The sequence below is a fragment of the Elephas maximus genome, chromosome 6 (genome assembly GCF_024166365.1).
Source record: "Elephas maximus indicus isolate mEleMax1 chromosome 6, mEleMax1 primary haplotype, whole genome shotgun sequence".
NCBI classification, from domain to species: domain Eukaryota; kingdom Metazoa; phylum Chordata; class Mammalia; order Proboscidea; family Elephantidae; genus Elephas; species Elephas maximus.
This window is the reverse complement of record NC_064824.1, coordinates 113,778,158-113,801,880: the sequence shown is the minus strand read 5'-3', so window position 1 is coordinate 113,801,880 and position 23,723 is coordinate 113,778,158. Positions and strand designations below refer to the sequence as shown.

General features: G+C 38.9%; 1 protein-coding gene across 2 annotated transcripts in view; it reads right to left on the bottom strand.

Annotated features, from left to right (window-relative positions):
* Positions 1–4,808: 4,808 nt before the first annotated feature.
* ATIC (5-aminoimidazole-4-carboxamide ribonucleotide formyltransferase/IMP cyclohydrolase) overlaps positions 4,809–23,723 on the bottom strand; it is a 34,100-nt gene continuing 15,185 nt past the window's right edge. The window contains exons 8-16 of one of the 2 annotated variants that reach the window (XM_049888089.1): positions 23,187–23,312; positions 19,955–20,062; positions 18,840–18,925; positions 17,376–17,465; positions 15,439–15,567; positions 8,540–8,632; positions 6,796–6,978; positions 5,393–5,548; positions 4,809–5,068 (exon numbers count right to left, since the gene is read on the bottom strand). In XM_049888089.1, the coding sequence (XP_049744046.1) occupies positions 4,949–5,068; positions 5,393–5,548; positions 6,796–6,978; positions 8,540–8,632; positions 15,439–15,567; positions 17,376–17,465; positions 18,840–18,925; positions 19,955–20,062; positions 23,187–23,312 (1,091 nt within the window). In that variant the 3' untranslated portion in view covers positions 4,809–4,948. The remainder of the gene's footprint in view (positions 5,069–5,392; positions 5,549–6,795; positions 6,979–8,539; positions 8,633–15,438; positions 15,568–17,375; positions 17,466–18,839; positions 18,926–19,954; positions 20,063–23,186; positions 23,313–23,723) is intronic. The other variant, XM_049888090.1, reaches the window with a different exon arrangement.

The following is a 23,723-nucleotide window of genomic DNA, read 5'->3' as shown; positions in this document are numbered from 1 at the left end:
ATAGGAGCTGGGGGACGGAGGGAGGAGGATGTGAAAGTTGGTGGAGGTTCTTACCTTATGGATGGGACATACAGCTATCAATTCAAAACAATAAGACAGAAATAAAAAGTAAAGGCAAACTTCATAGGATGGCGGAAACAGGATTCAAATATATCAATAACTAAGGTGAATATAAATAAGCTGAATGCAAAGGTAAAAATGGACAACATACACTTAAAAAAAAAAAAAAATCCAGATATCTATTACACCTAAAGCATGATGGCACACAAAGTAAAGTAAAAAACAAAGGAGTGACATATCAGGCAAATACAAACCAAAAGAGCTGGCCTAGCAAAGTGAATATCAGATAAAACTTACAAACATCGTTAGCAGGACTGAAGCATTACCATACAATGATAACAGGTTCAAAAAGTAATTTTAAACATTTATGTACCTTAAAATCGCCTCAAGTATAAAAAACAAAACCAAACCCATTGCCGTTGAGTCCATTCCAACTCATAGCGACCCCACAGAACAGAGCAGAACTGTTCCACAGGGTTTCCAAGGAGCGCCTGGTGGATTTGAACAGCTGACCTTTTGGTTAGCAGCTGTTGCTCTTAACTACTATGCCCCCAGGGTTTGCATGCATTTTCAAGCATAGATGAAGCAAATATTTATAAAACTGCAGGGAGAAACTGATAGGCTCATCCTCACAAAGGGAGGTTTTGATACATCTTCCTCTATTACCAACTGGTCAGGCTAAAACAAAGAGAGGGAGAGAAATCATCTAACTACAGCTCTCAGTTAACACAAAATAAAGCAGAGAGGCACAACCTAAATGACATCACAGGAATGCAATAACAAAACCTAGAAGGTGGGAAGCTGGTTTCCTCAATAAATCAATTACAAGACAAAAAATAAAAAAGAAGCAACTGATTGCAAGAAACCTCAGACAAATCATATACAATCTGTGTATCAGGCTTGGGTCTTATTTCGAACAAACATGAGCGGGAAGAGCCAAATTTGGGTTAATTGAAAAGTGACTATTTGATATTAAGAAATTACTGTTTACCTTTTTAGTATATGTCATGGATTGGATTGTGTCCCCCAATAATACCTGTCAACTTAGCTAGGCCCTGATTCCCAGTGTTGTATGACTGTCTACCATTTTGCCATCTGATGTGATTTCCCTGTGTGTTGTAAATTCTATCACTATGATGTTAATGAGATGGTTTAGAGGCAGTTATATTGATGAGATCTACTAGTGTCTTAAGTCAATCTCTTTTGAAATATAAAAGAGACAAGTGAGCAGAGAGACAGGGGGACCTCACATCACCAAGAATGAAGAGGAGCATGTGTCCTTTGGACCTGAGAATCTCCTTGACAGGGGGAAGACTGATGACAAGGACCTTCCTCCAGAGCCGAGAAGAGAAAGCCTTCCCCTGGAGCTGATGCCCTGAATTTGGACTTATAGACTACTAGACTGTGAGAGAATAAATTTCTTTGTTAAAACCATCCACTTATGGCATTTCTTTTACAGCAGCACTAGATGACTAGGACAGTGTTAATAAAACTATGATTATATATATTTTAAATAGGTCTTTTATGATAGTTTTAGATGAACAAAAAAATTACGAATAGTTCCCACATCACCACACCATTTCCCCTATTATCTTACAATAGTATATTTGTCACGAGTAATGCATCAATTCTTCATACTTTAACTCCACATTTTATTCAGATATCCTTAGTTTTTTCCTAATGTTCTTCTTCTCTTCCAGGATCCCATGTAACATTGTCATGTCTCCTTTGGCTCCTCTTGGATGCCAGTTTCTCACACTTTCCTTGTTTTTGATGACCTTCACAGTTTTGAGGAGTACTGGTCAGGTATTTTGTAGAATGTCCCTCAATTGAGGTTTAATGTTTTTCTCATAACTAGAATGGGATGACATCAAGCACATCATACATGAAGAAAGCAAGGTCATTAAAAAGACAGGAAAGAAAGAAAAGACCAAAATGGATGACTCAGAAGAGACTCTGAAACTTGCTCTTGAATGTAGAGCAGCAAAAGCAAATGCAAGAAACGAAGTAAAAGAGCTGAAGAGATTTCAAAGGGCAGCTCAAGAGGACGAAGTATCACAGTGAAATGTGCAAAGACCTGGAATTAGAAAACCAAGAACATGCTCAGCATTTCTCAAGCTGAAAAAATGGAAGAAAATATTCAGGCCTCAAGTGGCAATACTGAAGATTCTATGGGCAAAATACTAACACAGGAAGCATCAAAAGAAGATGGAAGGAATACAGGTACTGTGCCAAAAAAAAACTAGTGGACGTTCAACCATTTCAGAAGGTAACATATGATCAAGAACCAATGACACTGAAGGAATAAATCCAAGTGCACTAAAGGTGCTAGTGAAAAACAAGACTCCAGGAACAGACGGAATACCAACTGAGATGTTTCAACAAACAGATGCAGTGCTGAAATGCTCACTGTTTATGCCAAGAATCATGAAAGACAGCTACCTGGCCAACCAAGAGGAAGAGATCCATATTTGTGCCCATTCCAAAGAAAGGTAATCCAACAGAATGCAGAAATCACTGAACAGTATCATTAATATCAGACGCAAGTAAAATTTTGCTGAAGACCATTCAAAGTCTGTTGCAGCAGTACATCAACAGGGGACTGCCAGCAATTCAAGTCGGATTCAGAAGAGGATGTGGAATGAGGGGTATCATTGCTCATGTCTGATGGATTCTGGCTGAAAGCACAGAATACCAGAAAAATGTTTAACTGTGTTTTACTGACTATGCAAAAGCATTCAGCTATGTGGATCATAACAAATTACAGGTAGCACTGAGAAAAATGGTAATTCCAGAACACTTAAGAGGCAGTCGTTCAAACAGAATAAGGGGATACTTTGTGGTATGAGTTGGAATCAACTAGACGGCAACAGGTTTTTTGTTTTGTTTTTGTAGTTCAAAGTCAGGAAACGTGTACATCAGGGTGGTATCCTTTTACCATACTTAGTCAACCTGTATGCTGAGCAAATAATCTGAGAAACTAGACTATATGAAGAATGTGGGGTAAGAATTGGTGGTAGACTCATTAACAGCCTGTGTTATGCAGATGACACAACCCTGCCTGCTGAAAGCAAAGAGGACGGACGTGAAGCACTTACTGATATAACCCAGTCTTCAGCATGGATTACAACTCAACATAGAGAACAAAAATCTCACAACTGGCCCAATACACATCATGATAGACAGAGAAAATACTGAATTTGTCAAGGACTTCATGTTACTTGGATCCACAATCAACATCGATGCAAACAGAAGTCAAGAAATCAAAAGACACATTGCACTGGGCAAATCTGCTGCAGGAGACCTCTTTCAAGTGTAAAAAGCAAAGATGTCACCTTGAAGACTAAGGCGCACCTGACTTAAGCCATGGTATTTTCAGTCACCTCATTTGCATGCAAAAACTGGACAATGAATAAGGAAGACTGAAGAATTGATGCCTTTGAATGACTGTATATTCAGAATACTGAATATACCATGGACTGCAAGAATGAGCAAATCTGCCTTGGTAGAAGTAAAGCCAGAATGCTCCTTAGAAGCCAGGATGGTGAGACTTTGTCTCACATACTTCGGACATGCTATATCAGGAAGGACCAGTCCATGGCGAAGGGCATCATGACTGGTAAAGTTAAGGGTCAGCGAAAAAAGGGAAAACTCTCAATGAGATGGACTGACACAGTGGCTGCAACAACGGGTTCAATTATAGCCATGATTATGAGAATGGCGCAGGACCTGGCAGTATTTCATTCTGTTGTACCTGAGGTCACTATGTGTTGGAATCAACTCAACACCACCTAACAATAACAGAATGGGGTTATAGGTTTTCAGGAATTTCTAGTTCTGGTAATGTCAGGGAAACCCTGGTAGTGTAGTGGTTAGGTGCTATGGCTGCTAATCCAAAGGCTGGCAGTTCAAATCCGCCACGTGCTCCTTGGAAACTCTACGGGGCAGCTCTACCCTATCCTATAGGGTTGCTATGAGTCGGAATTGACTCCACGGCAGTGGGTTTGGTTTTTTTTTGGTTTGGTAATGTCAGAGTAGACTGTATTAGACTAACCCTCCTGAATATAATTACAAACCCTGGACAAAAATATTAAAAAATATATTTGAAGGCATGGGAGAACCACCAAAAGTTAATTGAAATGAGGGCACTCAACTCAAACACAAAGAAAGGAAATGTCAATTCTCCACAAATTGATCTACAGATACATTACAATCAAAATCCCTACAAGCTTTTTTTTTCTTTAAAGAAATGGACGAGTTGATTCTAAAATTTATATAAAAATGCCAAGGACCTAGAACAGCCAAAACAATCTTTCAAAGGAACAAAGTTGGAGGACTCACACTACCTGACTTCAAAACATTTCACTTAGCACAGAGGGAGAGATACATACTGGCCCCATCCACATAAGGGGTCAAGGGTAGACTTACTGATCCCCACAGAGTTCTAGTTCACAGGTTATATATCTGCCGTTGGTTTAGAAAGTTGACAATCAAGCTTCTTAGAACTGTGATGAAAAGAACTTTCCAAGAGGAACGCCCTTGAGGAAACTAGAGAACTTTAAGATGCTTGTGCCATCCATCTGGCTGCTCTAAGTTTCTTGGTTGACTTGCTGATTTGAAGATGTTTCATCACACAGGCAATGTTTTGGGATGAGCTGAGCTCACCACACCCACACACACCCACACCCCCACACCCAGATGCTTGTGGTGCTTGTTAAAGAATCTGTTTCTTCAGGACACATTAAATACAACTACCAAAAAAACTGGATCCAAGATTATTAAGATTTAATGTTTTTTTTTTTTTTTAAATGAAATTTTCTAAAGATTGTTCACCTACACATAACCAACCCATAAAATAACGTGAGATGAATCAGTGATGTGAGACTAATCAGTGATGGAAAAGCCGAAGACTGGTATGAACGAGGATTATCCCCAGCTCATCGCACGCCTCAATCACCACCTGGTCGGCAGCAGAACCGGAGGGAGCAGCAATGTACGCCACGCCACTCTGGGGGAGAAACGGATATATGAATTTTCAAAACACAGCATAATACGCCAATATGCAAAAATTAACATTTCTCTCTCAAAAGCATATGCTAACAATGATTCACATCAGAGACTAATTCATGTGGCCAGAAAGGCAAACAAACAGGAGCTGGGTAATCCACACATCAAATGGAAAAGTCAAAATCTGATTCTCCAGTTCATCTACATCACACTGCCACAGCTTGGATATAAGTCACAGAGACCTGATCGGCAGAAGCATGATTTCTAAAATAGTTTCTACATAAAGATCAGTTCCATGCAAACTGTGCATCAGTTCCAAACTCACCCTTTTAGCTCTGTCCACATTATCCCTGAAAGGAAAGAAGGCATCAGAACTGACAGAAACTTCGCTAAGTTTGCCAATCCAATCTTTCTTCTCTGCCTCCGTTAATAGTTCAGGGACTTCCTCGAACAGTGCCTTCCACTTTACTAAATCTTCATCCTGTGAGTGGAGAAACAGGTTAGTCTGACAGCACCTGTAGTAGTATCCCACGTAAAGCCAGATGTCAGCAAGCACCTGGGCATTTTTCCTAGGACTTCTTAATTATAAATAATGACTTCTCTTTTACATCCAAGTTCATATTTCTGGAATCTCTTTATTTGATACTTTCAACACTTTCATTAAGGAAGAAAAGTAAGTGGAAGTTTATCAAAGACCACACCACTGTACTTTCTCCATCAGTTTATTCCAAATATATTTTGTTCTTTAATCCCTAAGTTAATATACTACATTACATCCTTGGATCAAAGCAAGTGAATAGAAAATCACACTCCCAACGGTTTTCAAAGGAATCATCCATATCCAAGTCTAGGAAATAAAAGGTGAGTTTTCTAAGGAAACCACATTTATATAAAAATTAGACTCAGGAATGCAGTTTGTCTTGTAGATATACTGAAATATGACTCACAGTATTCCTATCCTGAAGAGGTGTTTCCACATTGGATGACTTTTTGGCTATGAAAACATAATACTGCACAGCCACAAGGCACTCTGCGGCCTCACTTTTCAATGGCAGTTATAGAAGATTCCCAGTCCTAAACGAATGACTTCGTCCAGTCCCCTGTGGTTTATCACCAGGACTTGGACTTCTGTTTTCTGTCCAGTACGCTGAGCCCTTGCTATGTCCAGCCACTGAGCTGTATCCTTTACTTTAGGCAAGCTACCAGATACTGGCAATACTTCCACATATCTTCTTTAAAACAGAAGACATGTTAAGAACATGGAATGTGACCAAGACATGCTCAGCTGTTAATGGTTCTTGTACAAAAATGTGGACGGAGAAGAAACAAGCCATGGTTACCTGCTATTAGATAGTTTGTATTTAATGTTTAAGGCACACCTATCATGTGGCAAACATCGCGCTTGGCACTGTGATACATGCCTGGAAAGGGGTGAAAAGCATTCCCTGCCGTCAAAAGTGTATAATCAAGAAAGGAAGTACAAACAATAAAAGTAAACCAATGGCTGTAATTGAAAAAGACAGAGGAGAAGGTTTTTTGCTTCAGAAAGGGATAAAGAACTTGAGGAAAGGTAAATGAGCCTGAAGAAAGTGGGGGATTGGTAATCAGATAAAACAATTTTAGACAAAATATCCTTTTCCTTCTGTAGTGATGAAATTAAGCCTGTCACACATGAAAGGGTAAATACATTCATTTACTCTGCCTATCACCCAATGACAAGTCTTATACCTCGCCAATGGTTCCCGTAACGTATTGATCGATGGCATTCGAGATTTCTGCCCTTTTCACTCCCGTTTTAAACTTCATTGAAAGCACGCGTGGGTGATGTCTAAGCCACCAATAGTTTGCTTTATCCCCTGCAAGGCGTGTACAGTGTATCCGAGACTGCTGTCCTGCTCCAATGCCAATAACCTAAAGGGCATGAGACACTAAAGTGAATACCTCTTCTAACAACACACTTTTCTCAACAGATCTTTTGAAAACATTCTCCAAAATTGATTAACTTTGTAGAAGAAAATATCAAGCCAAAAAAAAGTAATTTTTAAGTCATTAAAAGATCAGAATAAATTATTTATGACTACCATTTATACATTTTACCACTACAGTGATATCGGAAGTATTCCTATTAACGTTCTGGAAATTCCTAGAATGCAATTAAGTTATATTCTTGACAACCTTAGGGCCCATTACTGGTAGCTGTGGAATAATAGTAATAATAATACAAAGACCACAAAGGCTATTTGAAAGTCCCCAGTCAATAACTTACAATTAGTCACTCATAGAAACTGACATAAGTATCTGACTAGGTCATCTATCCTAAAAAGTAAAAAATGCTACCAGACATGAAACGTCTTTCTTCCTTCCTCTATCTCAGTGGGTTGGATTCTAAGAACAATGCCCTCAATGCACAACAGTTTTCTGGTTTTAGTTTCTGAAGTGAACAAACACATGTGCAACGTGTTCCTCCTGGATGTCAGAAGTGAAGCATTCCATCTGCATGGCTTTACCAGAACCTGCTGGAACCTGAGCCCAAGGAGCCCACTAGCCATGAGCTCCCAGGATTTTGTTACTAGAGTCTGGGAGTCTTTTATCAGTTGGCTCTCACTACATCTGAAAGGGTCTTCCAGGTCCCACAATCACATAACTACTAGAAGGCCAGATTCTTTAACAAATGCAATGGAAGAGCTCAACGAGTAGCATACAGAACTCTGGAGACAGTACAGGAAGAAAAGGGCCTGAAGCTGCAGCAGCACCAAGGTCGCTGAATCCTACCGTTGGTACAGACCTTAGCGATGAACCAGCTCAATCCTCTACTCTAGACCTCAGTACACTACAAAAGAAGGTAGGTATCTTGCTTAACATCGTGCAGAAAGACTACCGAATATCCTTATGGCAACTGTGGTCACACAACTGTATAATTTGCCAAATCTCTATTAACTGTACATTTAAAAAGGGTGACTTTTACTCTAACAAATTATATTTCAATAAACCTGACTTTAAAAGATAATGTTAACTCCTCTAGAAGTCGCTTCACTTGACTGACTCTTGATAAACTAACATTAAGAAATATAGGTGAAAATACCCTGCAAGCTCCAAAAATACAGGTGAGAATGCCCTGCAAGCTGGTGGCTGGCAGTACCGTTCCTTACTCCTTCACTGGAGATGAACTACCAGTAAACAGAAAATAAACCAGCTTCGTAAAGCTATTAGAACCCTCCTATCCCAAAATGTGCCAACTCATTCTAGGAAAGAGGCAATGTCACTAATTTTAGCACCTAGTTCCAAAGCTACTTTGCAATCATCCTTAGTTTTAACAGTTCACCAAGTTGCTGAGTAAATGCTGGCAAACCCAGATGAGAAATACTTGGCAAACTTTCCCTTTCAAGCTGTCCACTACCAGAGGCAGAAGGATTTCTGAACATCATTTTGTAAAAAAACAGTCCCCCTGAGGGGAATCTGACAGCATGGTTACCTGACCGTTCTTGGCATAGCACACAGAATTTGACTGAGTGTACTTGACTGCAATGGTGGCGACGATGAGGTCCCTGAGAGCAGACTCCGGCAACTGAAACAAACACAGAGTGGTAAGCCACACCAGGCTTTTCAAATTGTCATCTAACTTTAAGTACCTTTTACGTCATTTAATTTAATGTAAGAGACCTGTTATGTACTTGTATCTTTCAACTGACAGAATGAAAATAACTGTCCGTGCTACAAAGTACCCTGTTTTATTAAAAGGGTCAAATATTAACATGTAGTGGAATGTAGTACAATGTCTAACGCACAGTAGATGCAAAATGATTGTACTTTGCAGCAACTCTGGATTAAGCTACAAATGTTTATTTCCATAATGCAGAAGGTATGAAATACCGTATCTGCTCCAAAACTGACAGATATTTTCTCTACCACAGTACCTATAAATATCAGGAGCCATGATAAAATCTATGTTCAGGAAAAATGCTAAAAATAATTTTCAGAGAATATGAACAACTGTGATACACACATATCACTGATGTCCTTATCTATGCACTAGAAAATATTTCAGGAAAATAAGCAAAGGCTGTTCAAATTAGGATAATTTTCTGCTTTGTTTAGAATACTTTAAGTAGAAACTATTTAAAAACAAATAAAAAAACCCGTGGAAGTGCCAGCTCTAACAGAATAAAAGCAACACATATCACAGCCAAAAACATCACTATCCGCAATCTAATGAGCTAAGACTAACTGAAAAGAAACACGATGATCCGTGTCGGTATGCCAGGTGACAATGCTAATTGATAAATTAGCTAATTGAAAACTGTTGAATTATAATTCACCAAAATTAAAAACTTTGGCTCTGGTGATAAAAGGATAAAAAGACAAGCTAGAGACTAGGAGAAAATGTTTGTAAACCATGTATCTGACAAAGGACTAGACTATAGCACAGGAATATCCAAACTAAACAAAAAAACCAAACATTCAATTAGAAAATGGGCAAAAGACATGAAGAGGCATTTCACTGAAAGGGATATACAGAGGGCAAACAAGCCTGTGAAAAATGTCCAACATCATTAGCCACTGGGGATATAACAATGAGATATTGCTGACCACTTTTCAGAATGTATAAAATTAAAAGAAAAATTTTTTTTAAGTGACACCAACAAGAGCTGATAGGGATGCCGAGAAACCAGATCACTCATACATCGCTGGTGGAAACACAAAATTACACAGCCACTTTGGAAAACAACTTGACAGTTTCTTAAAAATGAAACATGCAAATACCGTACCACCCAACAACTGTATGCCTGGACGTTTACTCCAGAGAAATGAAAACTTATATTCACACAAAGACCTGTACACAGGGATTGGTCTGGAATATGGGATGGAAAATGACAGTGGTGAAGAACGAGCTTCTTGGATCAAGTGGACACATGAGACTATGTGGGCATCTCCTGTCTGGAGGGGAGATGAGAAGGCAGAGGGGGCCAGAAGCTACACGAATGGACACAGGGGAGACAGTAGAAGGAAGATCTGTGCTACCTCATTAGAGGGAGTGCAATTAGGAGTGTATAGCAAGGTGTACGTAAATTTTTGTATGAGATGCTGACCTGATTTATAAACTTTCACTTAAAGCACAATAAAAATTAATTAAAAAAAAAACAAAAAAAATCTGTACACAAATGTTCTTAGCAGCTTATTCATTCATAGTAGCCAAAACCAACGCAAACATCCTTCAATGGGCGAATGGTTAAACTGTGGCACATTCATGCTATGGACTACTTACTCCTCAACAAAAAAGGAATGAACTGTTGATAACATGTAACTACCTGGATGAATCACCAGAGAACTATGCTGAGTGAAAACGGCCCATTCTCAAAAGATTACATACTGTATGATTTATATAGTATCCTTAAAATGAGAAAATTACAGAAATGGAGAACAGATTAGTGGTTAAAGGTTAAGGAGCAGGCAGGGGCAGGAGGGAAGCAGCTGTAACAGGGCAGTAAGAGGGAGGGATCCTTGTAGAGATGGAAATGTTCCCTAGTTTGACTGTTATATCTTTGTTGTGATACTGTACTATAATTTTGCAAAAATGCTGTCATTCAGGGAAATGGGGTAAAGGGTGCAGAGGATTTCTTAACTGCTAGTGATTCTGTAATTACGAAAATAATTAGTTTCATTTAAAAAATGTTAGAATTTCTTATTCTAGCATGGTATTAATACTGTATATCCTTTCTTATCTGTACCTGCTGTTCGAATCACCAACCACAAATTTTATTCCTCTGGTTCCAAGAAAGAGTAGTAACGAAAGCTAGTCTACTAGGGAGCCCTGGTGGCACAATGGTTAAGAGCTCTGCTGCTAACCAAAAGGTCGGCAGTTCAAATCCACCAGCTGCTCCCTGGAAACCCTAAGCTACAGTTCTACTCTGTCCTATAGGGTCGCTATGAGTAGGAATCGACTGGACAGCAATGGGTTTTTGGTTTTTTTGGATCTTAAGTTAGGATCAAGGATATGAAAAACACCAGGGGGTGGGGGACTCCAGTCTTATAAACATGATACAAATAACTAAAACAAAGCATCATTCCAGAAAAATGAGAGAAGAGCAAATAATTCAATCACGTTCAGTATAATACACACACTCCTTTCATCTCTCCCACTCTCTCAGGACTCAAAGAGTTCTAGACCTAATCATATAATCTGATGATTTCTAGCCTGGAATATTAACAAAAACCTGTCTTAAATGGGGGAAGGGGGAGGGAATGTGACTAAAAAGGGCGATAAAATGATCATTCTCATCCTTAAGTTCCCAAATTCCTACTAAGAATACGTATGAACCAAAGAGAGAAGAATTTAGATAACTGACTGTGCCCTCTTTTCTTTTAAAAAATATCCAAGCTAGCACAGCCAGAGGCACAAAACCTATCAAAGATTATTAACCTGTTAATCAGTCCAATATCTAAGAAAATAGAAACAAAAACAAACGTTCTCAGGCGTAACCTGAGTTATCATGGAATCTTCGTCAACTCCCATTCTGTATCTTTTAGAATGTGTTAACCAGCTAGGTTAATAAAGTAATGAAAGAGCCTCCTTCTACTGTGACTAGCTTAAAGTAATGCTGTTGCAAAACTGTTGCCATGTGGAAATCTCAGTACTTCATAGCCTTGACCAAAGGAGTGGACTCAAAACTGCTGAAAGATTAGTTCTACTTACACTACATACACATTTCTTTACTTCAAGGAGGCCTGAGGGTGCAGTGGTTAAGCACAGTGTTACCAAACAAAAGGTCAGTAGCTGTAACCCACTAGCCACTCATGGGAGAAAAATGTGGCAGTCTGCTTCATCAAAAGATTACAGCCTTGAAAACCCTATGGGGGCAGTAATAAATACTCTGTCCTATAGGGTCACTATGAATTGGAATCGACTCTATGGCAATGGGTTTCGTGACTTCAGGGTCACCATTTTCAAAGATAAAAATGGAAGAATATCCATTAAGTGATTAAATAAAAGTAAAGAAAGAAGCATGTGTTAATAAGCATTTGCTTATTAACGGCAGAATTATCCTGATAAAGATTTTAAAGTCTATTTTCACCAATTCCGCATCACAGCCTCAGGAGACAGACCTGGGGACAAATTGCAGCTTCTTACTTTAAACTTGTGTTACAGTGAAATGGCTTGTTAAGAGAACCTTTTCTTCGCAGGAACAAACAGAAAAGCTGGACACAGAGCTAGTAAGAGCAAATACTCGGGCAAAGATCCCAGAGATAAAGACAAAAGAAAGTGAGGCTGAAAATGTATGCTTTTCCCTTCAAGGTATTTCCTAAGCGGCATGCAATAATCTAAGAGGTAAAGACAGTGAGTACAGCTTTGGCCTCCTTACAGGATCAAGTGACAAAAATGGAGTTCAGAGTACATCAGGGAAGAATGGTACTAGCAGGGTTTTCAGCAGAATAGGGGTGAACAATAAACCACCCTCACAAAGACTGAAGGCCAACTTCAAATGAGCTCAATGCCCAGCAACCACACGCCTCCACCCTGCCTGAGAAGCATAAGTTATCTCTCTCTGGAGGAAAAAAACACAATACCAAGGCCCTCTACAGTTTTTCATGCACAATGCCCAGCATTCAATCAAAAATTACAAGGCATACTAACACACAAAACCAGAAGACAATGGAGTGATACCTTCAAAATACTGAGAAAAATTACAAGTAATTTTAGACTCAGCAAAAATAGTCTTCAAAATTGAGGACCTTATAAAGACATTATGAAAAACGGATCCCAGCTCATCCATTTTCATGCTGTGTAACCATCGTGGACAAATTTCTCAACTGTCGCCTATGTCACAATTTTCCAATTTTTACCACAGACATAATAGTTGTTGTTGTTAGATGCTGTCGAGTCAGTTCCGACTCATAGTGACCCCTATGCACAACAGAACAAAACACTGCCCAGTCCTACGCCATCCTTACCATCATTGTTATGCCTGAGCTCATTGTTGCAGCCACTGTGTCAATCCACCTCATTGAGGGTCTTCCTCTTTTCTACTCACCCTGTACTTTGCCAGGCATATGCGTCAGAGAATGAACCCTCCTGACAACATGTCCAAAGTATGTAAGATGCAGTCTTGCCATCCTTGCTTCTAAAGAGCATTCTGGTTGTACTTCTTCTAAGACAGATTTGTTCGTTCTTTTGGCAGCCCTTGGTATACTCAGTGTTCTTCACCAACACCACAATTCAAAGGCGTCAATTCTTCTTTGATCTTCCTGATTCATTGTCCAGCTTTCACATGCACATGATGCGACTGAAAATACCATGGCCTGGGTCAGGTGCACCTTAGTCCTCAAGGTGACTTCTTTGCTCTTCAACACTTTAAAGAGCTCCTTTGCAGCAGATTTGCCCAGTGCAAAGTGTCTTTTGATTTCTTGACTGCTGCTTCCATGGCTGTTGATTGTGGATCCAAGTAAAATGAAATCCTTGACAACTTCAATCTTTTCTCCATTTACCATAATGTTGTTCATTGGTCCAGTTGTGAGGATTTTGTTTTCTTTATGTTGAGGTGCAATCCATACTGAAGGCTGTGGTCTTTGATCTTCACTAGTAAGTGCTTCAAGTCCTTTTCACTTTCAGCAAGCAAGGTTGTGGCATCTGCACAACGCAGGTTGTTAATGAGTCTTCCTCCAATCCTGATGCCCCGTTCTTCTTCATATAGTCCAGCTTCTCGTATTACCTGCTCAGCACACAGATCGAATAGGTATGGGGAAAGAATACAACCCTGAAGCACAGCTTCCCTGATATTAAACCAATCAGTATCCCCTAGTTCTGTCTGAACAAATGCCTCTTGATCTACGTAAAGGTTCCTCGTGAGCACAACTAAGTGTTCTGGAATTCCCATTCTTCGCAATGTTATCCGTAATTTGTTATGATCCACACGGTCGAATGCCTCTGCATAGTCAATAAAATACAGGTAAACGTCCTTCTGGTATTCAGCCAGGATCCATCTGACATTAGCAATGATATCCCTGGTTCCACGTCCTCTTCTGAAACTGGCCTGAATTTCTGGCAGTTCCCTGTCTATATACTGCTACAGCTGTTTTTGAATGATCTTCAGCAAAATTTTGCTTGCCTGTGATATTAACGATATTGTTCTATCATTTCCACATTCGTTGGATCACCTTTCTTGGGAATAGGCATAAATATGGATCTCTTCCAGTCAGTTGGCCAAGAAGCTGTCTTCCGTATTTCTTGGCATAGACGAGTGAGCACCTCCAGTGCTGCATCTGTTTGTTGAAACATCTCAATTGATATTCCATCAATTCCTGGAGCCTCGTTTTTCGCCAATGCCTTCAGAGCAGCTTGGACTTCTTCCTTCACTACCCTCGGTTCCTGATCATATGCCACCTCTTGAAATGGTTGAACATTGACTAATTCTTTTTGGTATAATGATTGTATGTATTCCTTCCATCTTCTTTTGATGATTCCTGTGTCCTTTAATATTTTCCCCATAGAATCCTTCACTTGAGGCTTGAATTTTTTCTTCAGTTCTTTCAGCTTGAGAAACGCCAAGCGTGTTCTTCCCTTTTGGTTTTCCATCTCCAGCTCTTTGTACATGTCATTATAATACTTTGTCTTCTCGAGCTGCCCTTTGAAATCTTCTGTTCAGTTCTTTTACTTCATGAATTCTTCCTTTTGCATTAGAGATTATAGTAGTCACCCCTTATAGGCTGCTCTGAGAATTAAATGAGATAATACATGTAAACCCAATAAATGTCACCATTATTATGAAGCGTCCTTCCTAAAAGGTAACAAACAGCGCAGGTGCAAAAACGTCTACACAAAAAGTTTGATCGCAGCACTCAAAATGGAAACAAAATACTCATCATAAAACATTTATACACAGACTTCCATGTGGCCTTTCAAAGACATGAATCTATACTGATACAGAAACATTTGTAGCTTAACGCATGGGATAAAAGCCAAGTTTCAGAACAGAATTATAGACATGATCCCATTCCTGTATAATTGAAGATATGATACACAGGGTACACATGCAAAAGCTGGTAATATGGCTATTTATTTATCTATTTATAGATACCTGGCTTACTCAACAACTCAAAGATGAACCAGCCCATCTACATATCAACCAGTTCTAAATATGGGTTCTAAAAGGTGTGTACAGGAGCCCAGGTGGTCCAGTGGTTAAGAACTCAGCTGCTAACCAAAAGCTCCTTGGAAACCCTATGGGGCAAGTCCATTCTGTCCTATAGTGTTGCTATGAGTCAGAACTGACTCAATGGCAGTGGGTTTGGTTTTGGTTTTTAATAAGTGTATAAGCTTATAATATAGATAGACCTACTGAAGTTATTAATACTCAGTGCAGATATATTCAAACATACCTCTTTATTCTTGGTAACAACATTGCTAAATAATGACCTGTCAATGACACCATTATTCCTTTTCTGGCTTAAACGAAGACCAAAAAGAGTTCGAACTTCATTTTCATCTGGTTTGTACGTCTGGTCCATCTAAGATACAAATTTAAAAAGTTAAAAGCAATACATTTACATCTCTACTTTTTCATTTACATGTCAAACATTTAATTATAAACAAAGTTGTACACCAGACCCAATGTTAAAGGAACATCACACTGATGTAAAGTCCCCATGATCACAAGAAAACTGCCAACTTTTCTTTGAAATATTTTGTTATGTTTAAGAGGGGCTCCTCCTCCAGCCTTTTTTGCTTTATATATTCATTTTGGAAGGAGGGTATTATAAATTCACCCAAAAATAAAATCTGCCAATAATCTATCAGGAATAGCCAGGTAAATTCTAAAAAACAAGCAATCCCTATCAGATATTAAAGCTACAGCAATTAGAACATTATGGGATTGGCACGTCAATAAAAAAATACACAGAATAGAACACCCAGTGCAGACCCACACCTATACAAGAATTTGGTGTAAAATAAAGGCAGCATTTTAAATCAGTGAGGATGAGAAAGGTTTTACTAAATAATAAAAATCAGACAACTGAGACAATTAGGGAAAAAAAAAGGAATGACAGCATATACGTTACCACTGCACAGGTCCAAATGAAAATTTAAATGTCAAAAATTAAACTTATATAACTAGTTAAGTACCAGAAAGAATGATGAGAGAATGTTTTTAAATGCAGAATGGGAAAGGCTTCCTAAGAAGGACACAAAACCCGAAGTACTGAAAGACTGAACAATTAGTTACAAATGTAAATCCACATGCTGTTGGTGTGTGCTGTCAAGTCAATTCTGACTCATAACAATCCCATGTGACAAAGCAGAGCTTCTCCACAGGACTTCCTCGACTGTAAGGTTTAAGGGGGCAGATCACCAGGTCTTTTCTCCTGCAGAGCCACCGGTAGGTTTGAACTGCTGACTTTTTGGTTAGCAGCCAAGCTCTTAAACCATTGCGCCAGCAGGGCTCCTAAAATCTACCAAAAGGAGAAAAATATCTATCTCACGTAATAAACTGTGGAAAAATCTCAACAACCTAATAGAAAAATAGGGAAAGAATATGGACAGACAGTTCTCAAAAAGTAAATAAACACTTAAATGTGAAAAGGTGTTCACCTCACTTGTAATGAGAAATTAAAAGTACAATGATATGCCATTTTCATCTATCCAACTGCAAAGATGGAAAGATTTAAGGATAGAGTAATGGCAGTGGTGCTGGGAATCAGGCATCCTTACACATTCCCATCTTGTCATTAAATTTGTCGTTCAACTTCTTAGAGCAGTATCTATACAATTACCAATGCTCATTCCCTGTGACCCAGTCCTGTCATTCCTAGGACTTTTTTCCTAGGTTATTCATTGCAAGGTTATTCATTGCAAGGTCAAGACTCATGGCCAGCTAGGTAAAACACGTATATATATGGGATCAACTTAGAAGACTGCAGGGTGCATTTATGTAGGGGAAAAATGCAAATATTTGATGAATATGTATAGACTTTCAGGAAGCATAAGCAAAAAATTCAAAACAATCACAAGAAAAAAGGTGACAGACAGAATGAGATGATGAGGACTTGTCACCATATAACTTTTAATACCTTTGGAATTTGAAACCATGTAAATATATTACTCATTTAAGAAAAAACTAAAAACAAGGAAGCTGTTTTTAACGCCAAAATTAGTAATAATAGCAATATAGCAGGATTAAATAAGCAAGATTAAGGACTAAGAAACTGCAATAAAAATTAGAAGACTGTCAGCACAAAGAGAAACTAACTTAAGTAGCGGGGAAAAGAGACACAAAACCTAAGAGCAAATTACCCTTTCAGACATGAATGGCACTTACCTGAAGAACACAGTAGTTTTCATTTTTCTTTTTAGAAAGGATTTTCAAGGCTTCTTCTTCATATCCTGGAGCAACAATACCATCAGAAACCTGTAAATACATTAAAAATTAGTTCATTTCTATTAAAAAAAAAAAAAAGCACAGAACATAGCAGTTATCTGTCTTTAAATAATGCAGCAACATTTTCTGGTTCTACCTCCAACCAATTAGATAATGAAAATATTGCACTTGGGGAATACAGTCCTACATAACACAGTTTTTTATACTTCTCAATAACTGACAATATTTCAATCGCTGTCCTCTCAAAGGTTTTGCTTGTTTCAGTATAACCAAAAATTTATGAATATTCTTTAGATGTTTAATTTTGCTTTAACACATGTTCCTCAGGAAGAAAAACTGTGTCCTACTACTGTCTTCACGGGGTGGTGGTGAGTACTATAGAGGGTGTGTTCTAGTACCAGCTACCAGCGCTGGCAGACCTGATTAAGCGACCTGCGGCAAGCCAAGTAACTCAACAACATGACAAAGCGATTAAATTATACGTTTACACTTTATTTCTGAGAATACAAATGTCATAGCTTCACACTCGAAAGCCTTGCTGTAACCTGTAACTCAGCAGATCTGCTCCACTGTGGCTAGGGTGGTTATGTTCATGTGAAAAATACCCAAACCAAAAAAACACTGTCAAGCCACACACACCCTTTCATCTCTGTTTCTCCCCGCCCCAAGCTATCTGAGTTACCTTCCTTTTTTTCTTTTTCTTTCTGTCTGTCCCCCCTAGGCTCACCCATGCCTTCTCGGAATGCTTGCTTGTTTGGTATTCAACTGACAAAGCTTAATTTTTCACAGTAGTTAATTATTTTCCCCATTACATAGCCTCTTTTATTACAGACCTGTGAAGGTTTACAACAAGGTTCATTACATCACCATCCAAGATGGCATTCTCTGCTCTTAGGATACATTAATTTGGGCATTAAAATAACAACTACTAGACAATTTAAAACATTTAAAGAATATGTAAATAAAAACTTAGATTTATCCTAACAGCCAAATACCGATTTGAGACCACTGATTTACTAAATCTCAAAATTATAATTCAGGTCAAAGATTCATGCTCTATGTAACATACGAACATTCAAAATGAGAAATTTAATCTGACACTGGTACAAATACAAATATTGCAGGTTGTGGTTTCAATGAACGGTGAAGTAGGAACAAATAAAAATGGATCATCACTTAGTTGTTATTAGGTACGGTCTCATTTTGGACTCATATCGACCTCATGTGATAGAGCAGAGCTGCCCCACAGGGTTTTCAAGGATGTAATCTTTATGGGAGCAGATCACCAGGTTTTTCTCCCACAGAACCGCTGGGTAGGTTCGAACCACCAACCTTTCAGTAGCAGCCGAGAGCTTAATCACTGCACCACTTATACATGGATCAAACTACAAGAATGCCACTAACCTCTCTGGAGATAATTTTGGCAGTAGGGACATCACAAACATCAGATAATGCAATAAAATCACCAAATGAAGACATCCTATCAGCCCCTGAGAATAAAAATTAAAATAAGGTATTTATCACAAATCATCCTCACGCAGAAAAAGATGCTTTTAAAATCCCAATGGGATCATATAAAATCCTTTTCTCGAAGTCTAACCTTACTGTTTACCTAAATTTTAAAGTAACAGATCAATAAGCCATTTAACTGAGATAATCAGTAAAAGGGTAATTTAGAGCAGAGATCGGCAAATTTTTTCTATGAAGGGCCAGATAGCAAAGACTTTTTAGGCTTTGTAGGCCATTAAGGCCTCTATTGCAACTACTCAGCTCTGCAGTTACAGTATAAAAGCAGCCACTGACAGTACATATATATAAGGACATGGCCATAGTCCAATCAAACTATTTACAAAAACATACAGCAGGCTGGATATGGCCCACGGGTTACAGTTTGCTGGACTTTGTTCTAGAAAGTAAACTATGACATCAGTGCTTTCAAAAATCTTCCATAAATGTTACAATAAGATTTATAGATTATTAAACCAAGAATTAAATGCTTCTGGAATATGTAAGCAAATTTAGTATAGTTGGAATAAACATACAATTTCAGTCACATTAAATACAAATGTACTAAACAGCCTAATCTGAAATATGTACCAAATTCCAACTGTTTCCATTAGATTAAGATACTAACACATTCTTTTACATACAAATTTATCTCAAGGCACTGATCTAATAATTCTCAAGTGTTAATAAAAAAGAAATTAATGGCAACATGAAATCTTACAATGCACTACGTTTTTATGCAAATAGCACGCACCTTCTACGACTGCCGACCTAGCCCCTCCCCACCAAGGTATTTTTCTAAGCACCAAACGCCAACTGTTTTTCACATGTTGCTGTAAAAAACATTTACATAGAGCCCTTCTAAAAATACTTCATGGAGGGAGGCATGGTTGGCAAACAAATGTAGAAGGCACATGTTATTTGAGTAAAAATACGGTAAAGAACATTTCTATTTAAGATAAAATATTGCTTTTTCTCTCTAAAAGCCAAAAAACTCTTATTAGTCTTCTGACCCCTTGCTCTAGCATATGCAGCTGATATGGGTGTAAGGGTTTTGTACAGATCGTAGACCATGCAGACTTTGGCCTCATCTTCACTGAGTGGAATTCCAACAGCAGCGCCTGGTGGAGAGACCCGTAAAATAATTAATAAACTCTAGCTACTATTTGTCACCTCTCAAATCAAGACAACATCTTTCTTAACACCTAGTCTATGCACCGTAATTTCTAGTGCCTGTGCAAATTAAACAAAAATCTCTCTGGCCAAACGAGCCCCAAAAATATAGTTGCAGAGGAGGGTGAATGCGGCGGGATCTCTATGCTCTAGCTCTGAAAACACAGAGCAAGTGTCTGAAGCTTGTCAGTACCAGCCATGTGCACGAGGTTAGTTCACTTCGTTAAGGACTCTCTCACTGTCCTGCTTGATATCTCACACCGATTATTTCCTCGCCGTTCACATCATTTTAACATGCAATAAACCTCTGAGAAATAATTATGCACTGGAGTGTCAGCAGATCTGGGGAGAGAGATAACTAAGTTGTGGAGTTAATGTGAACACAAGAACAGAAGTTATCATACACGATGACTATAAACAGTTACAGATAAAGTGTCATAAGAACACATTTAAAAAAATTTTTTATTGTGCTTTAAGTGAAAGCCCACAAACCAATTCAGTCTCTCACACAAAAACCTACACACACCTTGCTACGTACTCCCAATTGCTCTCCCCCTAATGCGACAGCCCGCTTCCTCCCTCCACTCTCTCTTTTCGTGTCCACTTCGCCAGCTTCTAACACCCTCTACCCTCTCATCTCCCCTCCAGGGAGGAGATGCCAACATAGTCTCAAGTGTCCACCAGATCCAAGAAGGTCACACCTCACCAGCATCCCTCTCCAACCCATTGTCCAGTCCAATCTCTGTCTGAAGAGCTGGCTCTGGGAATGGTTCCTGTCCTGGCCCAACAGAAGGTCTGGGGGCCATGACCACCGGGGTCCTCCTAGTCTCAGTCAGGCCATCAAGTCTGGTCTTTTTACGAGAACTGGGGTCTGCATCCCACTGCTCTCCTGCTCCCTCAGGGGTTTCTCTGTTGTGTTCCCTGTCAGGGCAGTCATCGGTTGTAGCTGGGCACCATCTAGCTCCTCCGGTCTCAGGATGATGTAGTCTCTGGTTTATGTGTCCCTTTCTGTCTCTTGGGCTCGTAATTACCTTGTGTCCTTGGCATTTTTCATTCTCCCCTGATCCAGGTGGGTTGAGACCAATTGATGCATCCCAGATAGCAGCTTGATAGCATTTAAGACCCCAGATGCCCCTCACCAAGGTGGGATACAGAATGTTTTCTTAATAGATTTTATTATGTCAGTCGATCCAGATGTCCCCTGAAACCATGGTCCCCAAACCCCAGCCCCCGCCACACTGGCCCTTGAAGCATTCAGTTTATTCCAGAAAGTTCTTTGCTTTTGATTCAGTCCAGTTGTGCTGACCTCATCTTCATTGTGTGTTGTCTTTCCGTCACCTAAAACAGCTCTTATCTACTATCTAATTAGTGAATCCCCCTCTCCCACACTCCCTCCCTCCCTGCTCTCGTAGCCATCAAAGAATATTTTCTTCTCTGTTTAAACTATTTCTGGAGTTCTTGTAATAGTGGTCTTATACAATATGTCCTTTTGCAACTAATTTCACTCAGCATAATGCCTTCCAGATTCCTCCATGTTATGAACTGTTTCAGATCCCTCACTGTTCTTTATTGATGTATAGTATTCCATTGTGTGACTATACCATAATTTAGTTATCCATTCATCCATTGACGGGCACCCTGGTTGCTTCCATCTTTTTGCTATTGTAAACAGTGCTGCAATGAACATGGGTGTGCATGTATCTGTTTGTGTAGAGGCTCTTGTTTCTCTAGGATATATTCTGAGTGGGACTGCTGGATCATATGGCAGTTCTATTTCTAGCTTTTTAAGGAAGCACCAAATCGATTTCCAAAGTGGTTGTATCATTTTACATTCCCACCAGCAGTGCAAAAGTGTTCCAATCTCTCCACAGCCTCTCTAACATTTATTGTTTTGTGTTTTTTGGATTAATGCCAGCCTTGATGGAGTGAGAGGAAATCTCATGGTAGTTTTAATTTGCATTTTTCTAATGGCTAATGATCGTGAACATTTCCTCATGTATCTGTTAGCTACCTGAATGTCTTCTTTAGTGAAGTGTCTGTTCATATCTTTTGCCCATTTTTTAACTGGGTTGTCTTTTTGCAGTTGAGTTTTTGCAGTATCATGTAGACTTTAGAGATCAGGTGCGGATCGGAAATGTCATAGCTAAAAACTTTTTCCCAGTCTGTAGGCAATCTTTTTACTCTTTTGGTGAAGTCTTTTGATGAGCATATCCAAACCAAACCAAACCCACTGCCATAGAACTGTCTCATAGTTTCTAAGGAGTGCCTGGTGGACTCGAATTGCTGACCTCTTGGTTAGCAGCTGTAGCACTTAACCACTACGCCACCAGGGTTGCATAGGTGTTTGATTTTTAGGAGCTCCCAGTTATCTAGTTTTCCTTCTACATTGTTAGTAATGTTTTTTATACTGTTTATGCCATGTATCAGGGCTCCTAATGTTGTCCCTATTTTTTCTTCCACGATGTTTATCGTTTTAGATTTTATAGTTAGGTCTTTGGTCAATTTTGAGCTCGTTTTTGTGCATGGAGTGAGGTATGGGTCTTGTTTCATTTTTTTGCAGAAGGATATCCAGTTATGCCAGCACCATTTGTTAAAAAGACTGTCTTTTCCCCATTTAACTGTTTTAGGGCCTTTATCAAATATCAACTGCTCATATATGGATGCAATTATGTCTAGATTCTCAATTCTGAAGAACGCATCTTTACAACCACTCATTTTTATTTCCAATCATGAGAAAATATACTGACTTCAATTATTGTGCATTAAGCCATCTCAGTTCCATTTCCTAAACTTTCATGTTTCCACTGCAAAAAACTACTGCCTGATCTTCTTCTCTCCCAATAGTCACACAATTTTAGTATGTATATATATGTGTAGATACATACACATACACACCTTTAGATTATGTTTTCAGATTTTATCATGTATTACTATACTGATACTGTTACCAACAGACTTGACAAAAATGCGTTCAGACTTTATACAGTGTCTAAGTGTCTGTTAGCAGTTGTTAATTTTCTAAAAAATTTTAAAGAGAGACTCATTTTTAAGTTCCAGAGCACAGTGCCTTACCTGCTGGACTGACATGTTTGAAAGAGGCGGCAGCTGGAACTCCTAAAGCTTCTTTGAGTTCCTTTACCAGCTGCCAGGCATTCAAAGCATCGCACAAGTTTATAAATCCAGGGGCTCCATTTAGAACTGCATACAAAAATACACACATACCTTATCAAGGAAGCACAAAGAGGTCCAGTGTATGTACAACTCTTATAAAATAAAAACACAACAAGATGAACTCAAGTCCTTCAAAAAAAAAAAAGGGCACATACACATCAATATATATGCACACACATGTGTACTACTAGGGAATCAAACCTAGCCAATTGAAAAATAAATCAATGATAAAGAAGACTGCAACCTCAGAGTTTTTCACAATCTATTTTCTTAACTTAGGAAAGATTTTTCTAGGAGCTAATATTTCTTGTGAAGAAGTATTTGTATGAAGCTCACCACATACAAAAAATAAACCAAAAAAAAAACCAAACCCGCTGGCAGTGGGTCGACTCTGACTCATCGCAGCCTTATAGGACAGAATAGAACTGCCCCATAGGG